Genomic DNA, 17664 nt, shown 5'->3' on the forward strand with positions numbered 1-17664 from the left:
ATAAGTTTCACACTGTTGGAAAGTGCTGTCTGTTTGTGAAGTACTACGCATACGGCTGGATAAATGAGACTTGGCAATACCGTACGAGTGGTGTGAGAGTTTGTAAACAGATGTTTTGATATACACTAAGCAGCCAAAACATTAAAACTACTAACAGATGAAGTGAATAACTTTGATTATTTTGTTACAATACAATGTTCTTCTGAGGAACCTTGGGTCCTGGCATTCATGTAGATGCCACTTGACTCGCATCACCCACTTAAACACTATTGCAGGACAAATAAATCCCCTCATGGCAATGGCACTCCCTGATGGCAGTGCCTCCCCAGGCAACCCACAGGACTCAAAGGTTCGTCAACAATGCCTTGGTGCCAGACACCACCAAATGTCCTTTGTCCAGGCCTCGACAGGTCAGAGGCTCCACCGTAGATCGGACTTGGCTATGACCTGTTGAGGCCCAGACAAAGGACCTTTGGGGCACCGGTTTGTCCCACAGATGCTTGATCAGATTGGGATCTGGGGAATTTGAAAGCTTGGTTGATGCCTTGAGCTCTTTGTCCATTTTTGGCCATTCCTGAGCAGTTTATGGTGTGGCATGGTGCATTGCCTCGCTGGAGGGCCACTGCCATCAGGGGCACTGTTGCAATGAGTGGGGGTACTTGGTATACAACAATGTTTAGGTGGGTGGAGTGCGTAAAGGGGCATCCACATGAATGCCAGGACCAAAGGTTTCCCAGCAGAACAATGTATTGTAACGAAACCATCAATGTTATTTACTTGTTTTGCCTCATTGGTGTAGTTTTGCTGTTGTTAAAATACGGCTCTATGACTTCAATTCATGTTCTCAGTTTTTGGATTCTTTGTTCACCATAGAGGCATGCAAGAAAAACAAATTTGTCTTCACAAATTAAACGTAACATAGGGTGAGCAATTGATAAACAAATGGTCATTCAGGGGGTGAAGTATTCCTTTAACAGCTGTGGGTAAAGGTTATTATAACACACCACGTAAACAGAGATCAGCAAAACAGTGTCAATGTTTTTACCAGTTTTTCTGCAGTGTTGTTTCCCTCTGGCTATTACACATGTCGTTTACAAAACAAACAAAGGTCTCATTAAAGCATCCACAAAGCAGTTTATTATTTACATTTGCATCCAAACTATTTACATACAGTACATGCTCTTACATTCCACGAAGCAACACTTCAAGCCTCAAGTGTTTCGATTTAGTTGAGATTTTTATGTTTTTCTTTGAACACAAGGAAAACAATGTGTAACAGATCAATTCAGATTGGATCAAGTGTAATAATACATAAAAGTATGAATGAAATAAATGATGTGGCACATTGTGCTATACATAGATTTACATTTTGTTTTGTGTTACAGGGCTGACATGGGATGTTCAGAAAGCACAGGAATGGATAGGATTCAAAAGACAGATATTTAAATGCCCTGCACACCCACACAGGTGTTTACAGTGATTTTGGTAAGTTAGATCTGCTGCTATTGATGTTAAGTGAAGGCACGAAACTCAGTCTGCTGCCAAGAGTGACAGAAGTCTAATGTCCCTCAAACAGGTTTGAAAATACAACCAGGCAAGTCAGGTAACTGTCAATCAAGCACTGACCTGGGGGAAGCTCTAATTAGGCAAATAAAGTGAAAACACCTGTGTATGTGGATCATGGCTGCAAGGCTAAATGTCTGAATATACACCTGAAGAGCTCATAGAGGAGTTGTGTTGTTGTTGTGTAGGTTCCCAGCCTGCAGCATCCCGAATCATTTTAGTTCAAGAGACTTAAATCAGTTGATGTAGAGGCCAGACAACAAGCGGTGTCATCACCCTGCAGATTATGTCTCTTGTGTCCCGACTGTTGAGTTCAAAGCCATTAATAAAACTGTATATTCTGATGAGAGACTCTCCAAACGTAAATACTGTACACCTGTTCACACACAAAGACACGCAGTCACCGTGGTTACATTCAAGATTGAACCTGAGACCTACAGTAAGTCTTACAGTAAGTAATTATGTAACGCTAACTTATATTTACTAAACCAATCAATTGACAGTTAAATGATTAACAATAACTGAGCTCAGGGAGTATTTTAAAGGGACAGTTCACCCTTAAAATCAAAACTATATATTTTTCCTCTTACTTGTAGTGCTATTCATCAGTCTGGATTGTTTTAGTGTGAGTTGCTGAGTGTTGGAGATATCAGCCATAAGATGTCTGCCTTCTCTTGGATATAATAGAACTAGATGGCACTGGGCTTGTGGTGCTCAAAGCGCCAAAAAAAAAAAAGCTTTTGAAAAACTCAACAGCAGTGTCTCTTTCCAGAAATCATGACCCGGTTACTCAAGATAATCCACAGACTTTGTTGTGAGCAGTTTCATATAGGAACTATTTTCTTTCTATGGAACTACACACAACAATCGTATCACTACTAGGGTTGGGCATCGCACTGACTGAATTATGTTGTTACTACTGAGTACCAATTAACGTTAGATCTATTGGTGCCAAATGTCAGTACCTAAGTCAGTACCCGGTACCTGGGTGAAAGCAGCTGGTTTTGACAAGAGGCAGAAGGACCATGAAGCACCCCGAAGCCTGGAAGCCAGCCACAGAGCTTTAAAACTGCTTCATCAGACACTCCATCGGCCGCTTCATCGGCCACTCCATCGGCCGCTCCATCAGCGGCTCCATCGGTCACTCCATCAGTCACTTCATCGGCCGCTTCATCAGACACTCCATCGGCCACTTCATCGGCTTCCCAGCGAGCCAAAACTATTGCTGCAATGCCGATCTGCCAGCATAGTTTTGACATCTGGTCTATTTTCTTTTCTATATTATTTCAGTGATAGCCAGTATCACTGCTAGACAAGCAGACGCACATGCACACACATGCGCAGACAGACAGAGAAGATTAGCTCTTTGGCTAATTAGAAAAGAGCAGAGGAGCAAAATTGAACTGAAGTGTACTACTATTACAGAGAAATGTAAGTACAGAAACAGGTACTGTTGGGTACCTGTACTGAAGTCCAGGTACCAGAACCAGTACTGGTATGACAGCATGCATCTACTGCTAGTTCACATTACAGCTCAGCCAAGGATAACACCTTTAATGTTTACATCTCACGCTGTCACAAGCACAAGCCCCCACGCATGAGTAGATGCACACTTCCTTCTGTGCAGTGATACGATTGGCGGTGTAGTTCAGTAGAAAGAAAATAGTTCCAACATGAAACTGCTCACGACAAGGTCTGTGGATTATCTTGAGTAACAGAGTCATGATTTCTACAAAGAGACATTGCTGATGCGTTTTTCAAATGTGTTTTTTTGGTGTTTTGAGCACCACAAGCCCAGTGCCATCTAGATCCATTATATTCAAGAGAAGGCAGACAATTCTATGGCCGATAAAATATGCACGTGAAAAATAGCACTACAGGTAAGAGGAAAAATATGTTTTTGATTTTGGGGTGAACTGTCCCTTTAACTGTGGGGATTCTCTTAAATTGTATTTTCAGCGCCTCACTTCAGAGGGTGTTTAGCTGTAGAAATATTTAGTAAGTAAGTAATTAGTAAGATGTTGGCTTATCTTTTTTAATAGCAGCTGAAAATACATGTAAACATGACAAATATCTTGAAATAGCTGAAACCCTGGATACACAAAGATTGAACCAGATGTCGTTGAACTTTTTAAAACTGTCTGGGAGTTCCTTATCTTCACACACAACACAGCTGAGTTGGATCAGATTCTGTCAGCACTTTGTGTCTTGAGCTCAGTGAACCAAACACATCAAAGTAAAACTTTTAATCTTGGCGTATTTCATCCTTACTGTGGTAAAAATCTCAATAAGGCACACATAATACACACATATAACACTTTCCCCGTGTTACGCCACCATAAAACAGCGCTGTGCAGCCTGTTGCATGAACCTGTATGTACAGTACGTTACATCATAATGTGAATGATTTATAGTGCAAAGCAGGCCACGAGTACCTTGATGTTAGCCTTTTTTAAATAAAGCTGCCTGTTATGTAAGGTTGTGTGTGTGTGTGTGGTTCGTACACGTTGCAGATGGTGCAGAGCTGAAAAGCTGGTCGTCCAAGGAGCCCGTCCCCGGAGTCAACGCCAGTCATTTCCATTTGAACAGGTCTCACTTACTTCAGTTGATGGCTTTAAGAGTCCTTTTCCTCCATAGCTGCTACAGTACAGTACGTGTCCACACCTGCTTCATTCCTCTGCCTCCATATTCCTCCACAAACATTAAACCTGGAGGAAATGAGCAAAAGTCAGCCTCTTAGTGTTTGTGTGTGTGCGTATGTTTTAACTCTTTGGGGTCAAGGGTATAATTGGCCGTTTTTGACTACTTTTGATTTTACCTTTAAAATTTCACCTTAAAAACTGTTTACCTTGCTTTGATTGGTGTCATTATTTCAGCACAACCTCACCTGTGTGACTTTACAGTTAATTTTTTCATTTTGACTTACTGTATTAACACACACCACCAATAGGAAAGGGGGTGTCATGTTTGTTCCTGCACGAACGTGCACCAAATGTGACGACAGATATTCAGGAAAAAGCATGGCGTAAATTATCTATCGTAAGTCTGGTTTTACTTGGCCTATCAACACAATTTAAAACTGGTATATAGTTTGAAGTTCGCACTTTTGACACAAAGTTGAAACAGAGACTCAGCGAGGCTGCGTCTTGCTGCTATGTCATCTTAAATCGGTCATGTGATGTGGACATACAGAGGACACAATATATCTTTTGATATATTGTCATTGGCACAATATATCTTTTTTATTTGTCTTTACAGTATCAGTGTTTTCTTATTGTTACAAGCTGTGACAACACGACTGGTGTAGTTTATCACCTTGTAAGTCTATGTGTATGTCATCACAGCAAATGCTGTCCCAGGTGTTTATATGTCTGTTGACAGCGTGATAGCATCACAACTGTGCAAGATGCAGTCATGAAACTTTACAAATGTGTAGTTGAGATCAAAATGAAGGCCAGCTTCAAAGATGTGTGTGGTCGGAGCAAGGGTGGTGGAAGTAGGAGGGTAGGAAGTCGGGAAGGGGCCACTGTCCCACACCTTTACACCCCTGGCCCACATTTGTTTTAATACGCAGATCGCTGGTGTGATCCTGAAGAAACATGGCCTCCAATTTGTCTTCAGCATTTGGTTTTCCAAAATGAATAAGTTGATAAGTTAATAAGTAAGATTGTGCTTTCAGGGATTTAGCATTTTCTCCAAAAAATAAAAAAAAAGATCACAACTGAAAATTGTAAATTTGTCATTTTAAGTAACTAATTTTCCTAATTTTTCTTGTCTCTTATGTAATGAGTTTTTTTTCCACAGATTTGATTTCAATAAATAAAAAAATGCAAATAAGAATTATCTGAAAGCTTTTCAAAGTTAAATAAAAAATTACAATTGATAATAATTTGTTAATGTTTCACTCATGTTAAGACTTTTTTGGATAATTTAAACATGAGAAAAATGTTTTATGCGAATAATATCTCTGCTGAACTTAATTATAACAATCTTTGGTGTCCCACAGTGTTGACAAAAACCTAACATTGTTTCAAGACATATTTGATAACCTATATCCTGCTTTTTATAAGTATATATATGTATATATTTTTTTAGAGAGATCAACTACAAATATATATATTTTTTTCTATCTAAAACTAGTTTTTTCCCTGTTCTTTAGACTCACTGAATAACTTCTTGTAGAGGTTTGTGTGTGTGCACATAAACAATTTTTTTTTTTTTTTTTTTTTACCCTGTGTGTGTGTGCAGTGCTGTCCATCAGGCTCTGTCTCAGCAGGCTCGTCACCACCTCAAGCTCCTGCTCGGCCTCCCGAACCTTCGGATCCAGCTGGAGGACTTCCTGGAGGTCACTGCTGGCCGACAGGTAGTCCTGGAAAGAAGAAATTAAGAGAGTGAGTGGAGAATATCATCATGAATAAATGCACAGATCCTGAATGTGTGTGTTGTGCACCTGTAAACCCTTAAAAGCCAGGGCTCGTCTGTAGAAGGCTTTCTTGTTGCTCGGCTCAAGCTGCAGCGCAGAGTCACAGTCCTGTTTGGCCTCTTCAAAGCGATTTAATTTCAGGAAACAAATGGCTCTGACGAAAAGTACAGAAGAAGAAAAGGGTCAGTGAAAGCAGCATGTCCACTGCTGACATTCAGGATGCTGCTGCAGGTAATGGAAAATATGGATGTATGGTCATGTGGTGCCCTCTGCTGTTTCTTACATTATACTGTCCTTAAAGGAGATCAGACTGTTGTAGAATCAACATTATGTTACATCCAGAGCTCTGGTCTCCGTTTTTACAGTCTATGGAGCTACTTACTGGCTCAACAGCAGATATTGTAGACTCACTTACACCGTTTTTTTCCCAATCCATTGTACCTACAGTGTTTACCTGTGCCTCTATTGCCTACCATACACTAGAAGACTGGAGTTTTTAGTCACACATTATAAGATTTTGCAAAGACATGGGGATCTTGTAGGGTATATTTGCACTATTTGCAAGATTACAACTAAATTCCTTTTGAGATTATTTCCCATCTCGCTCCTGGTGATAAAAATTACACCACCCTACCTTTAAGTAAAATGATATATTTAAAAATTCCTCACACGTCCACAAAAACACATATGTCCAGCAACACACGATAAAAGGTGATATATGTTGACAGTACTGTTGTCAATTCAGCATCAATATAATCAGCAAATTTAAACTTTATTTGCGTACAAACTTTACATTTTGGATTTTGCTGCCTCAACTCGACTCCACTGGTTAGCTGCTCCGTTTCAGGAGGCTGGGAATGAGAGGCCAACCGTTTCAAAATATAAGATTTCTCAGTAAAATAAGTGCTGGTTGGTGGATCAGATACAGGCTGAATTAAACACTCCTGTTCACTCAACAGCTCCAGCAGTTTCTCCTCCTTTTCCACAGCACAAGTTCACAGTCCTGCACCTCCCAGAATCCCCTCCATGTTTACTGTCTACCTGTTTTGCTGCTTCCTGTTTGGTGCTGGAGAGAGCATGCCTTCTGGCTGTTGACAATGTTCACTGTTTGCATGAGCCAAGACTAAAAACTTGCAATAACATTAAACATGTTTAATTTTGTCAAAATGACAAGAAGCAAAAAAGACTGACCTAAAACAGCTGGAGCTGAGTTTAAAGACCACCTTACACCAAACACTGAGGTTAAAACTCTCGTGATTTTATTTTTTGTAATTTTGTTAGAATTTGTGTGTGACAGTGAAAATGCCTCAACTCTTAAAGTGTAAAGGCGACACATGGTGTTTAATTCAGGGACTAGTATGTTCCCATGTGTTTGCAGTCAAGGGTCAAAGTTGCACGTTGGGGTTTTTTCATGCTTACCTGTTTGTGTAGACGGCACATTCATCAGGTTTCAACGTGAGACATTCACAGTACTTCTCCAGAGCTTCCTGAAAGTGGCCTTTCTTGACCAGGTCGTTGCCTTCTCGTTTCAGTAAAGTAAAGCGGGCGTCTTTTTTTCTGGCTGTGGACAGAAAATCGCAATTTAGCATCAATTCGGGACTGAAACATCTGAAAGAAAAAAACAATCTTCAGTTTCAGTGGAGGTTAATATGGAGATGATGCACATGTCAGGGCAGACTGTGTTGAACATTGTTTGTCTTCTAAGATGCTTTTCCATCAGCTCAGAGAACAATCTTTTCCAAGAGTGATCAATAAATCCATCAGCCTGTCAGCAGCAACACCAGTCTGAATGGACCAGAGGGGATGAGTCAACTCCTGCTTACTGAGCTCTCTGCTGTGCTGAGAAAGACTTGGGGAAACACACAGACGGTTTAACATATCCATAGACCCATGGATACATATACACAAATACTTATCTAGTCAAAGAGAAAAACTGACACATCATGGCTTGAAATGTGCACTTGCTATGTAGTACATGTACCCAAGGTTATTTTTTACTCTGGCTTAGAAGCCTGTCAATAATACCACATGCTGCTTTGCACAGTGCAACACCTGTCTTCAGACTTTTTATTCTAAAAAATACTCTGTAGCTGAAACTGATGGGCAAAACACCAGTATTCTTAATCAATCACCTCAGATAAAAACATCCCACAAACAGCTGTTTCTCCTCTTTTAGTCTTAGTGTTTTAGGTGCTGTTGTTTATAAATGAACAACCATATTTATCCAACCTAATAAACACAGTATATTTTTCATTACCCTAAATCAGATTTTTTATGGGGATGAAGAAACCTGAAAAAAGGGGAAAAAAGTACTATAATCTAAAATGTGATACCTCCTGGAGCTCTCATTTTGATGACCAAAAATGTATTTTCAGTACCAAAAGAATTCATCTGTTATTAAAAATATACTGTGCAAGTTTTTCCAAAAAAACAAAACAATGAATAGAGTCACACAGAATTTATGATCTCAATCACTAATGACCCACTCTCAGTGTGTGGTGGTGTATTTATCTGCAGAGACTCTGCTCTCTGCCTGTACATTCTTATTTTCTTCTTATTTTCTGTGCTTGTGGTGTTTATAGGTTTGTTCCTCCACCGCATGTGGACGAAGGAGTCAGGTAACTGGAGCAGGTGGAAAGTCAGGGGGGCATCTGGTGGACAGGTAGAGAATTGCTGAATGGGTGTGGGAAGACTGTGACACCATTAAAATGATCATTACTGCTCTTTGGAACAACCTCCCACCATCAACTTGCAAACAAACTTTTTTGTAAATTGTACATTTCTATTAATTTGGCACGTCTGCTTCGTCATGAAAGTCTTTGTGACTCTTGTTGCAAACAAGACACACTCGCAACTACTTGCATTACATCATCTGAAACATGATAATCAGTTAATGACCATATCAAACCTCCATGTGGGTATCAAAACCAAACAAGCGGGCATTACAGTCTGACACAAATGTATGAGCACTGAATCAAATCTAGAGCACGCCAGGCTGCCTACAAGGGATCAGGTCCTCATCGACAACAGTTACAGTTGCCCATCATATATAGATGAGCACAAAAAATGTCTCTGTATATTTTGGATATTAAATGCGAGGGCCACGTGTCAACAAACCATCAAGATACTGACTTAGAGTCTGTGGTCAGAACTACAGAGGTTGGGATCTTCTGGTATTTTTCTTTATCTAAAAGCATAAAATCTGCTCTTACAAAACAGGATTTAATCAACAAATATGAAGAGTTTAATACTGATGAGATGGACCACTTCCTATCTGTTTCCCCAGCAACAGCAGTGTGCTATTCAGAGATTAGCTCTGTTCTGTCTATGCTCTATATTCGTTAAGTGTTTATGGACGTGTGTGTGTGTGTGCTCATTTTTATAGTGTGTGTGTGTGCTTTTTTATACTCGACCATATGTATTTAAATATATGTGAATATATGATACATGTGGAACCTCCTGGTCTGTGTGATGAGCAGCAGCAGTCGACAGGAAACTTGACCTGGATTGTTCCATTACAGCAGCGCTACACTCTGTGTGGATCGCCTTCCCATCTGCATTATTGATGATCCACCCAGACACACACACACACACACACACACACACACACACACACACACACATCTCCCAGCTGGAGTGCCTTCGCCACTGCTCATCAGCACTGACACACTGATTCTCACTGACCGACTTCTGCTGCTGCTGCTGCCTTATGATTCCATGATTTAAGGGTTTTATTTCAGGGATTACCACCCAAAACTCATCAGGCAATATCTGAAATAAACAATTGTGTTCAAGTAAAACAAAAAAGGTAAAACAAGACCTTTTTTAGAAAACAAGTAAATCACAGATATACATAATGATACAAATCCTAGAATCCTGCAGAGTGTAGGTGCATGTGCTTGTGAACAGTTTAGGGGACACACTTGGAGGTTATGTGCCCTCAGCGCATGTTTGTATTTAAAATGCACCACTCCTCACTGAGCTAAGAGGAAGTGATGTCACTCACCTTCCTCCTGCGCAGCCCTGGCGGCTCGGGCTTGAGCCACTTCGGCGCTGACCGGTTTGTCTCTGTGTTGCAGCTGGACGGACAGAGGGACGGTGGGAATCTCCGGAAGCTTCTCTCTCCACTCGGGTCCGTCCTGCTCGATAAGCATCTTGGTGATCCTGGCAGAGGACGCGGAGAGTACAACATGCAGCGTGAGCGCGGAGAGTGTAATTAGCTAGAATAATGCTGGGCTTCACTGTGATGCTCAGAGAGAACATTAATTACAGCTCAGTGAAATGTTCCAGTAACAGTGACAGTGTGACAGAGAGACAGCATACTAGGACCCTGAAACTAAAGTAGGAAAATGGTACTTCTACTCATAAGTGTGTCGGCCCTTTAAAGGTCTTGTGTGTAGGATTTGGTGGCATCTAGCCATGAGGTTGCAGATTGCAACCAACTGAAACTTCCCCAAGTGACAAGTGTGTTGGAGAACTACAGTGGCTGACGCGAAAATACAAATAGCCCTATTTTGAGCCAGTGTTTGATTTGTCTTTTCTGAGCTACTGTAGAAACAATGTGGCGGACTCTGGGGAAGAGGACCTGCTAATAGATGTATAAAGAGAACTGGATACAGCATTGGAGGCGGGGCTCTTTTCATTCCTATGCCCTTCACTACCTTGAATGTGGATGAAAAAATTCAACCGTGTGGCTCATCTAGACTTTTCCAAATGTTGTCGGATCAAATCCTGATCGTCAAACGAGTCACATGAGGGTTGTGCGCTCAAAATACATTCATCCACTTATTTATAGACCTCTTTTTCACAGTGTAAGTCGATGAGAAAAAGTCATTTGGGGCCACATGGCATCACATGACGGACCCGGATGTTGTGACTGCACAGTGTGACTACCTTGAAAATTGGCTTTAAAGTCCGGTGCTAATCCTGGGAGCTTGAGTCTGCTCCATATGTAGATATAAATAGCTCATTCTGAGGTAATGAAAACACAATGAGTCTTACTTTCATGTGAATATACAATAATGAAAACACAGGTATGAATTTTGTATTTAATTTCAGTCAATAGATCCCCCTAAATCCTACACACTGGACCTTTAACGTAGGGTAGTTATGTATAAACCAGTGGCTCACACAACCAATGATTAATAAGCTCTTCAACCCTTATTAAGTGAACACTGTACAACACAACTGCACATAAAAAAATATCATAGAATGATTAATCGTCAGTGTAACGATGTAACAAGCAGAAACAGGCGACAGTTTATAATGTGTGGTTGTGCTCAGCTGACCTGTGGACGCTGTCGTGAGCCGCCTGCACCCCAGTGTCTATCTGCAGGACAGTCTTATAATCCACGTAGGCCTTTCTGTAGCGCTCCAGTGACTCATAGGCCATAGCTCTGCGCAACAGGGGCTTCAACGAGAAGGGCTGCAGCTCCAAAGCCCTAAGAGGATCAGAGAGAGGCACAGACAGAGGATCAAACCGTCTACACCTGCACACTGTGTCGCAGGTGTAACTGGGCTGATCTGTAGCTCTCCATTCATAAACATGTGAGGGAGTATGTAGACAAAGAGATTCCTGCAGCTGAAAACGGGCATGTAGCACGTTTATAGTTTATAAGGGGGGAACGACGGTAAAACTAAAACTGAATACACAATCATGAAGGATTTATATGAAAAATTAGAAGCTGTAAGAACTTATAATGTCTGCCACCTAAAACTTGCAAACACCATCTTAAAGCTGTCATTGGTAACTTTTATAAAGGCAATTTTGTGTCACATTTGCTGAAACTGTCACAACATCCAAACAGTAGTACATGAGACAGATAGTCTGTAAAAATCATCATGTCCCTCCTCCTCTTCCTACTGCCTCTAATGGCATTTTCCTAGAATCTACTGCCGCCCGCCAAAAACAACTAATCAGAGCCGAGGATTCTCGAACGCAGCTGTCAATCATGTCGATCACTGCTCATGAACTGTGGTCAAACTGTCAAACTAGGCAGCACTGATCTTATATGAATCATTATTCTGGCACTGCACTGCCTACTCAAATGTTTTAGAAACATATTTTAGTGTACTGTTTAGCTGTAAAATGAGAAAGCTGGTCCAATCTGTGGGTGATTCTTGGTGCTTCAACTGTGTTCAACATGGCAGCAGGGTCACAAACTCTCATTTTACAGCTAAACAGTACACTAAAATATGTTTCTGAAAACATTTGAGGTGAGAAATAAGCAATGCAGCGAAATAATCTTGATTCATATTTGACTAGTTTGACTGCAGTTCATGAGCAGTGATTGACAGCTGCGTTAGAGACCCCTTGGCTCTGGTGGGTTGTTTTATTCTCCTGCAGTGAGGCCATTAAAAGCACTACAGTGCAGTAGTGCAGGCAGACAGTCTCATTTAGTGCTGTGTAAATATAGTGGCAGTTTCAGCAAATATAACAAAGAGTTATTTTTAAAAGTGTCCTAATGTAGCTTTAAGGGGGAACTCATGTAAGCCTTCAGTAGGTGCAGAGGGAACTGCGTGAACTCTGATAAATTGCCTTAAGTGATGTCACTTGAGTCAGTGGGTTGGGGTCGAAGACTAAGAGTTAGAAAATGAAAATAAAATTGGCGGTGTACAGTTTGAAAGGAGCGAGGTTACCAAACGTCTGTGGGCAGCTCCTCATCTCTGCTTGAGGCTGCAATAGCTGCTACTAGTACAGCACATCCAAATCTCTGTCCTAGCTGTTGCTGGTTAAGTTGCATTGTGGGTAATGTAGTTTCCAGACAAGGAAGAAGAACGTGTGGAGTAAAAAATACAATATGTCTGGTCTTTTTAAAAACGCTTTCCATCATAAGCCTGACAAAAATATACAAGTGCAATGCTACACTGGTGGAATGGTGTTTTAAATCTGACAGAAACACACATGTGCAGAGCTCATCACATACTTGGTACAGTCCTGTATGCAGTCTGTGCTGTTTCCATCCTTCAGGTAACAGGCGGCTCTGTTGGAGTAGAGGATACACACGTCCTCTGGGCTGTCAATGCCTGCAGGGGAATAAAACAAAACCACTTATCTGAGAGACGAGATGCTGACAAAGCAATTCTGCCACCAACTTTTACTGTACTTTGTGGCTATAGAGAGAGAATATGACAACGAAAACAGTTTACTGTAAAGTGTACACTGGCCAGAGATGCTGAGGGAGTGAAAGGCAGACACATAAATTGTAGAGTCATTTTCTGTTTTGTCCTTTCTGCTCCGAGTCTCCACTGCAGTTTCACAACCGCCAGCAGAGCATCAGTCATTAGGTGCTGCTTCAGTGCCTGAAAGCTGATGTCAACACAGCAGTGATGATACTCTACTACATTTCTGCTTTCAGTTTTACTTTGATAAAAAGACATAACTGCATATTGTTTTCATCGCTTTCCTTTCAGAGTCCCGCCGTCAAGTCTATGAAAATGAGTCTTATCAGCCTGTCTCCAGTGCTGCAGAAAAAAACGATCCCTCTATGAGAGTAAAAGTTGGCTGAGTGCTCTTAAAGGTGCAGCATGACATTCAATCTCACCTAAAAGCCCCCATTCACCAGCTCATGACTCCTATCTATGGTCAGCGGCGTTGTCTCGTGCCAACACTGCACTCACAGATCCCCAATGATGCCTCATGTCTCAGCTGCAGTTTTTAGATGTTAGAGTGAAAATCCAGACAGGTGACAGATCTGAGGGGTGACCTGTACTCATCCTGTGCTAGAATTATAGTGTAGGATTGTGAGCACATGCATGCAGATTTGGTAAATGGAGGAAATTGTGCAAGCATGATGGATTCAAAACTGACATGGGATACTGTGGATTGTGGAGCCAGAAGACCCTCTGAGTCAACTTCTATCTGATACTCTAATAAAGGCTAGTACGCAGATGCTAGGAGAGGCTTCCTGTCTGTCTCTGTGCCACCGATTTGTTATTGTTTCTACGTTATTGACATGGCAGCAGAGGTGGGACCAAGTCATTGTCTTGCAAGTCACAAGTAAGTCTCAAGTGTCAGCATTCAAGTCCCAAGCCAAGAGCCAAGTCAAGTCTTAATTCCTGAAACTTGAGTTTTGAGTCCTAAACAAGTGCTAATGCGCTCCTCAACCAATGTAAAGCCATTTTAACGGAGTAAAAATGAATTAAATGTGCAAAAATCATAAATGCTTTTTTAAAATTTGCATTCATTTCTTAAAACTAGTTTGTCAAAAAGTAACTTAGCTGTTAAGCTAAGGTTTGCTAAGCATTAGCTCACTTGCTATCTTAATATTAGCCTCGACCTAATGCTCTTTGTGCAACTTCAGATGTCAAAGTTGGAAGTTGTTGCATCTTTTGCTGTAATTTTCAAAATGCACGTTTTGTATATACTGCAGTTTGTTTTTTATTGACCTCTGCATAGTTTTAGTACGAGACCAAAATTATCTTTGGTATCATTTTATCCAAAAGGCACTCAGGAACATAACGTTAGGTCTTCTCCTGCAACTTGATTTGTTGCTGTGGTATTGGTTCAAACTTCAAAGTGCTGGGGATGAATGGTGTTGATGTTAATGCAGGAAATGAAGGGAAATGAATGGATTTGTAGCACACTTTTTGAATAACATACTTTTAAGTCTTTGGGCTTGGAAAAAGCTATGACGTATTTTCAGGTCAGAGGGCTCGAGTTCAAGTGAAGTCACGAGTCACTGGTGTTTAAGTCCAATAAATTTGGTCATGTCAAGTTTAAAGTCATCAAATTTGTGACTCCAGTCCACATCTCTGCTTGACGGCCATCAGAAGTTGCACAGCAGAGTGACACATTTTTACTGTAACGATTTTAAAACATTATCACTCAAGTTTTGACTGTGTGACTTTTTACTAGAGTTAAAATGACGTCTTTTAAAAAATATATATTTTTAAACTAAACACCAGAATAACACAGACTTCATCTTCACAAAAAGTACATTGTGTAATTTCTACAACAGTAAACTGAATATCTCTGGGTGTCGCACTGTTGATCAGACAAATATCTCAGCTTGTGTTTTAGGTAACTGTACGAGGCATTTTCAGTTTACTGACATTTTAAAGACCAAACAAGTCATAGATTAATTGAGAAAATAAGCCCTACTCATTACTATTATTTACTTAGACATAAACTCTTATATGGCATACAACTTAACTGGCACTGACAACATCAATTCCATTTTTTTTTTGATTGTACACTATATTGTGTATGATAAGATTAACAACCCAGAATTGTTTCTACAAACCAGAGAGATAAATGTGTCTAACCAACAGAGGTGTTTCTCCTCGGATGAAATGCTGTTCATGAGGTGAATATACACAACTGTTCATATCTTCCCCACCTGCTTCAGCACATCCATCAATGGCCTGTGTGTACTTCTCTAAGGCGTCTCCAAACTGCCCATGTTTGAAGAGGTGGTTCCCTGCATTCTTGAGCCGGGCCAGGTGAGGAGGAAGAGCGCCAGCAGGGGCGTCCAGATAACTTGTGTCCACCGCAGGGCTGTCCTGCTTCCCTTGTCCACCAGCAGAGCTGTTTTCCCTCTGAGTGCCATTGGCCACCCCCTTCCCTGGAGCTCTCTGAGTCTGGGGCTTTTCCACACCGGCTCCACTCCGGCCTCTTGTCCCGGTCCCTGCTGTGGCCTGATCTGGTCTTCCTCCTCCTCCTCCTCCTCCTCCTCCACTGCCCGGAGGCTTCTCCTGTGCGTTCCCCATAGCTGCACTCCCTCTGCAGTGTGTTCAAACTCTTCCTCCCTCCCTGCCTCTCCCTCTCGCGGAGCTGCAGCTACATCTGAGCCTGGTTGGGGATTTCTGCTGGACACGCCCCCCTGGATGAGATGTGAGGTGTGACGTCACAGATGGGGGAAGTGCCACAGCGATGCAGTGCTGCAGTAGGACAGCTCTGATGGGAGAGCCTCAGATTCGGCTTCAGAGGAGAGGCTTTGGTGGCTGGACAGACAAACAGCAATACAGACAGAAATATATATATATATAAAAAAACAGAGGGACCAAATGGGCAGACACAGATGCATGACACTTTGATGCAGATCAAGAGCAGCCATGCCACATAACAGGAATGAACCCATTACAATTTTAATACTGTATATTCTTACATGCTCTTTTATTGTCACTGATCAAATTCAGTATTTGCGCGTTACACCTTCACAAAAAATGCATTGTATCTATTTTTTATTTCATGATAAATTAAAACTCTTTTTAGGCGACAGTTTGACGTCACAGTATGAAAAGCAGTGCTGTAAATAATAATAAATTAGCTGTTTCAGTTTCAGGGTTTATCTACATGTTGAATTAATGTCATGATGACTTACTGGGACACTGGAACTAAACTAGGCCAGCATTAATGTTATTAGTAACACCTGTGCTGTTCACACTGTAACAAGTCAAAATATCTGCTGTTAAAATATCAGAAAGCAAAACAAGGGAAATCATTTTGGACACGTCTTTTATTATAAAACATTTTATAGATTAATTTTAAAAAAAAAAAACTATGATGAAATTAATTATTAGATGCCATCTTGTTTAAAGCTGTGCACCACTCCATTGTACCTTAAAAATGTGCAAAAGAAATACTCTTCCTCCATGTATATATATATATATATATATATATATATATACATTTCAGGGATGCACAATAATTTCGGCACGTCATCGGTATCGGCTTTAAAATAAACTGTCATAGCACAACAGTCCAACTCCAGCACACTGAAATGACTGAAGAGTGATGGGTCTCTGTGGATGGAGGGAGGTGGGAGGAGGTGTGGGTATGAGATGTAGCCCTGTGACTTGTTCAGCATTGTTATGTTGATGTATTTCCACTTTATTTTACTGCCTAATTTGACCCTATGTCTGTGCCTACTACAACATTTGATCTCCTATTGATCTCAGGGTATCCTGCACAATTGTAAAGTTCAGAAAAATGAGCCTTTAATGTATTTGTTGATTATATGTGGAATCCATCTGCTCAATAAAAGATATTAAAATAAATTAATAAACTATCTGGATCGCGTAACATGTTTTGTCTTATGTTGCACAATGAATGATTACATACATTGAAAAGCATTTATTTCCTGTCTCCATCTGCTGGTGGGCCATCATGACAGGAGTACTATGCATGCATAATATGATTTTAATTCCACTACAGAAGAGACTTCATGATCAAAAAAATTAGGTGGGGAAAAAAGTGGACATGTCGATATCAGTATCAGTTAAATACCACCACATCAGGTATCGGCAAAAAAATCCACTATCATGCATCCGTAATATATACATCATCTGCTAACCTGGCAATTTTTGTATGTTCAATTGACCTTAACCTGATTAAATGCTGGTGATGCTAGCAGTGATTTAGAATCAATTAATTATAAGAATCAAATACAGACAGTATTTTCCCTATAACTGGTGCCATATTACATAGATCTCTCTCAGTATCCTCTTAAGAAATTCTTCAGCTTCACAAAATTATGTTCTTTCTAACATTTCCCCAAGTTGCTGGATAGTTTTAGGCATTTCGGCCTTTCAAGAATATTTAAAGAAGAAAACAGTCCCTGGTTTCACTGGTGACTACTGGTTAACATACTCAACCAGTGGAGTACCAACTAGTTGGTTTTAATCGAGCCCAGGAGGTTGTAACATCTTACAGTGACTGAATGAAAATTATTTTA

At 40.7% G+C, this 17664-nt stretch overlaps 1 protein-coding gene across 1 annotated transcript; it reads right to left on the reverse strand.

Moving 5' to 3' along the window:
• Positions 1-3300: 3300 nt before the first annotated feature.
• On the reverse strand, positions 3301-15750 carry spag1a (sperm associated antigen 1a). Its single transcript, XM_049602315.1, has 8 exons — positions 15328-15750; positions 12913-13012; positions 11275-11427; positions 9993-10150; positions 7406-7547; positions 6014-6140; positions 5795-5932; positions 3301-4271 (listed from the first exon to the last, which is right to left on the reverse strand). Exons 1-8 carry the CDS (start codon positions 15695-15697, stop codon positions 4266-4268), a joined length of 1194 nt encoding a protein of 397 aa, XP_049458272.1. The 5' UTR covers positions 15698-15750; the 3' UTR covers positions 3301-4265.
• Positions 15751-17664: the final 1914 nt, after the last annotated feature.

This window comes from Epinephelus fuscoguttatus, linkage group LG17 (genome assembly GCF_011397635.1).
Source record: "Epinephelus fuscoguttatus linkage group LG17, E.fuscoguttatus.final_Chr_v1".
In the NCBI taxonomy this organism is placed as follows: Eukaryota; Metazoa; Chordata; class Actinopteri; order Perciformes; family Serranidae; genus Epinephelus; species Epinephelus fuscoguttatus.

Excerpts from the sequence above, each read along its gene's own strand:
- spag1a (XM_049602315.1), bottom strand. The coding sequence starts at position 15,697 with ATGGGGAACGCACAGGAGAAGCCTCCGGGCAGTGGAGGAGGAGGAGGA. Across the intron at positions 13,013-15,327 it reads TGATGGATGTGCTGAAGCAG|GCATTGACAGCCCAGAGGAC; the intron begins GTGGGGAAGATA and ends ATTCCCCTGCAG. Across the intron at positions 7,548-9,992 it reads CAGGGCTGCGCAGGAGGAAG|CCAGAAAAAAAGACGCCCGC; the intron begins GTGAGTGACATC and ends TTCTGTCCACAG.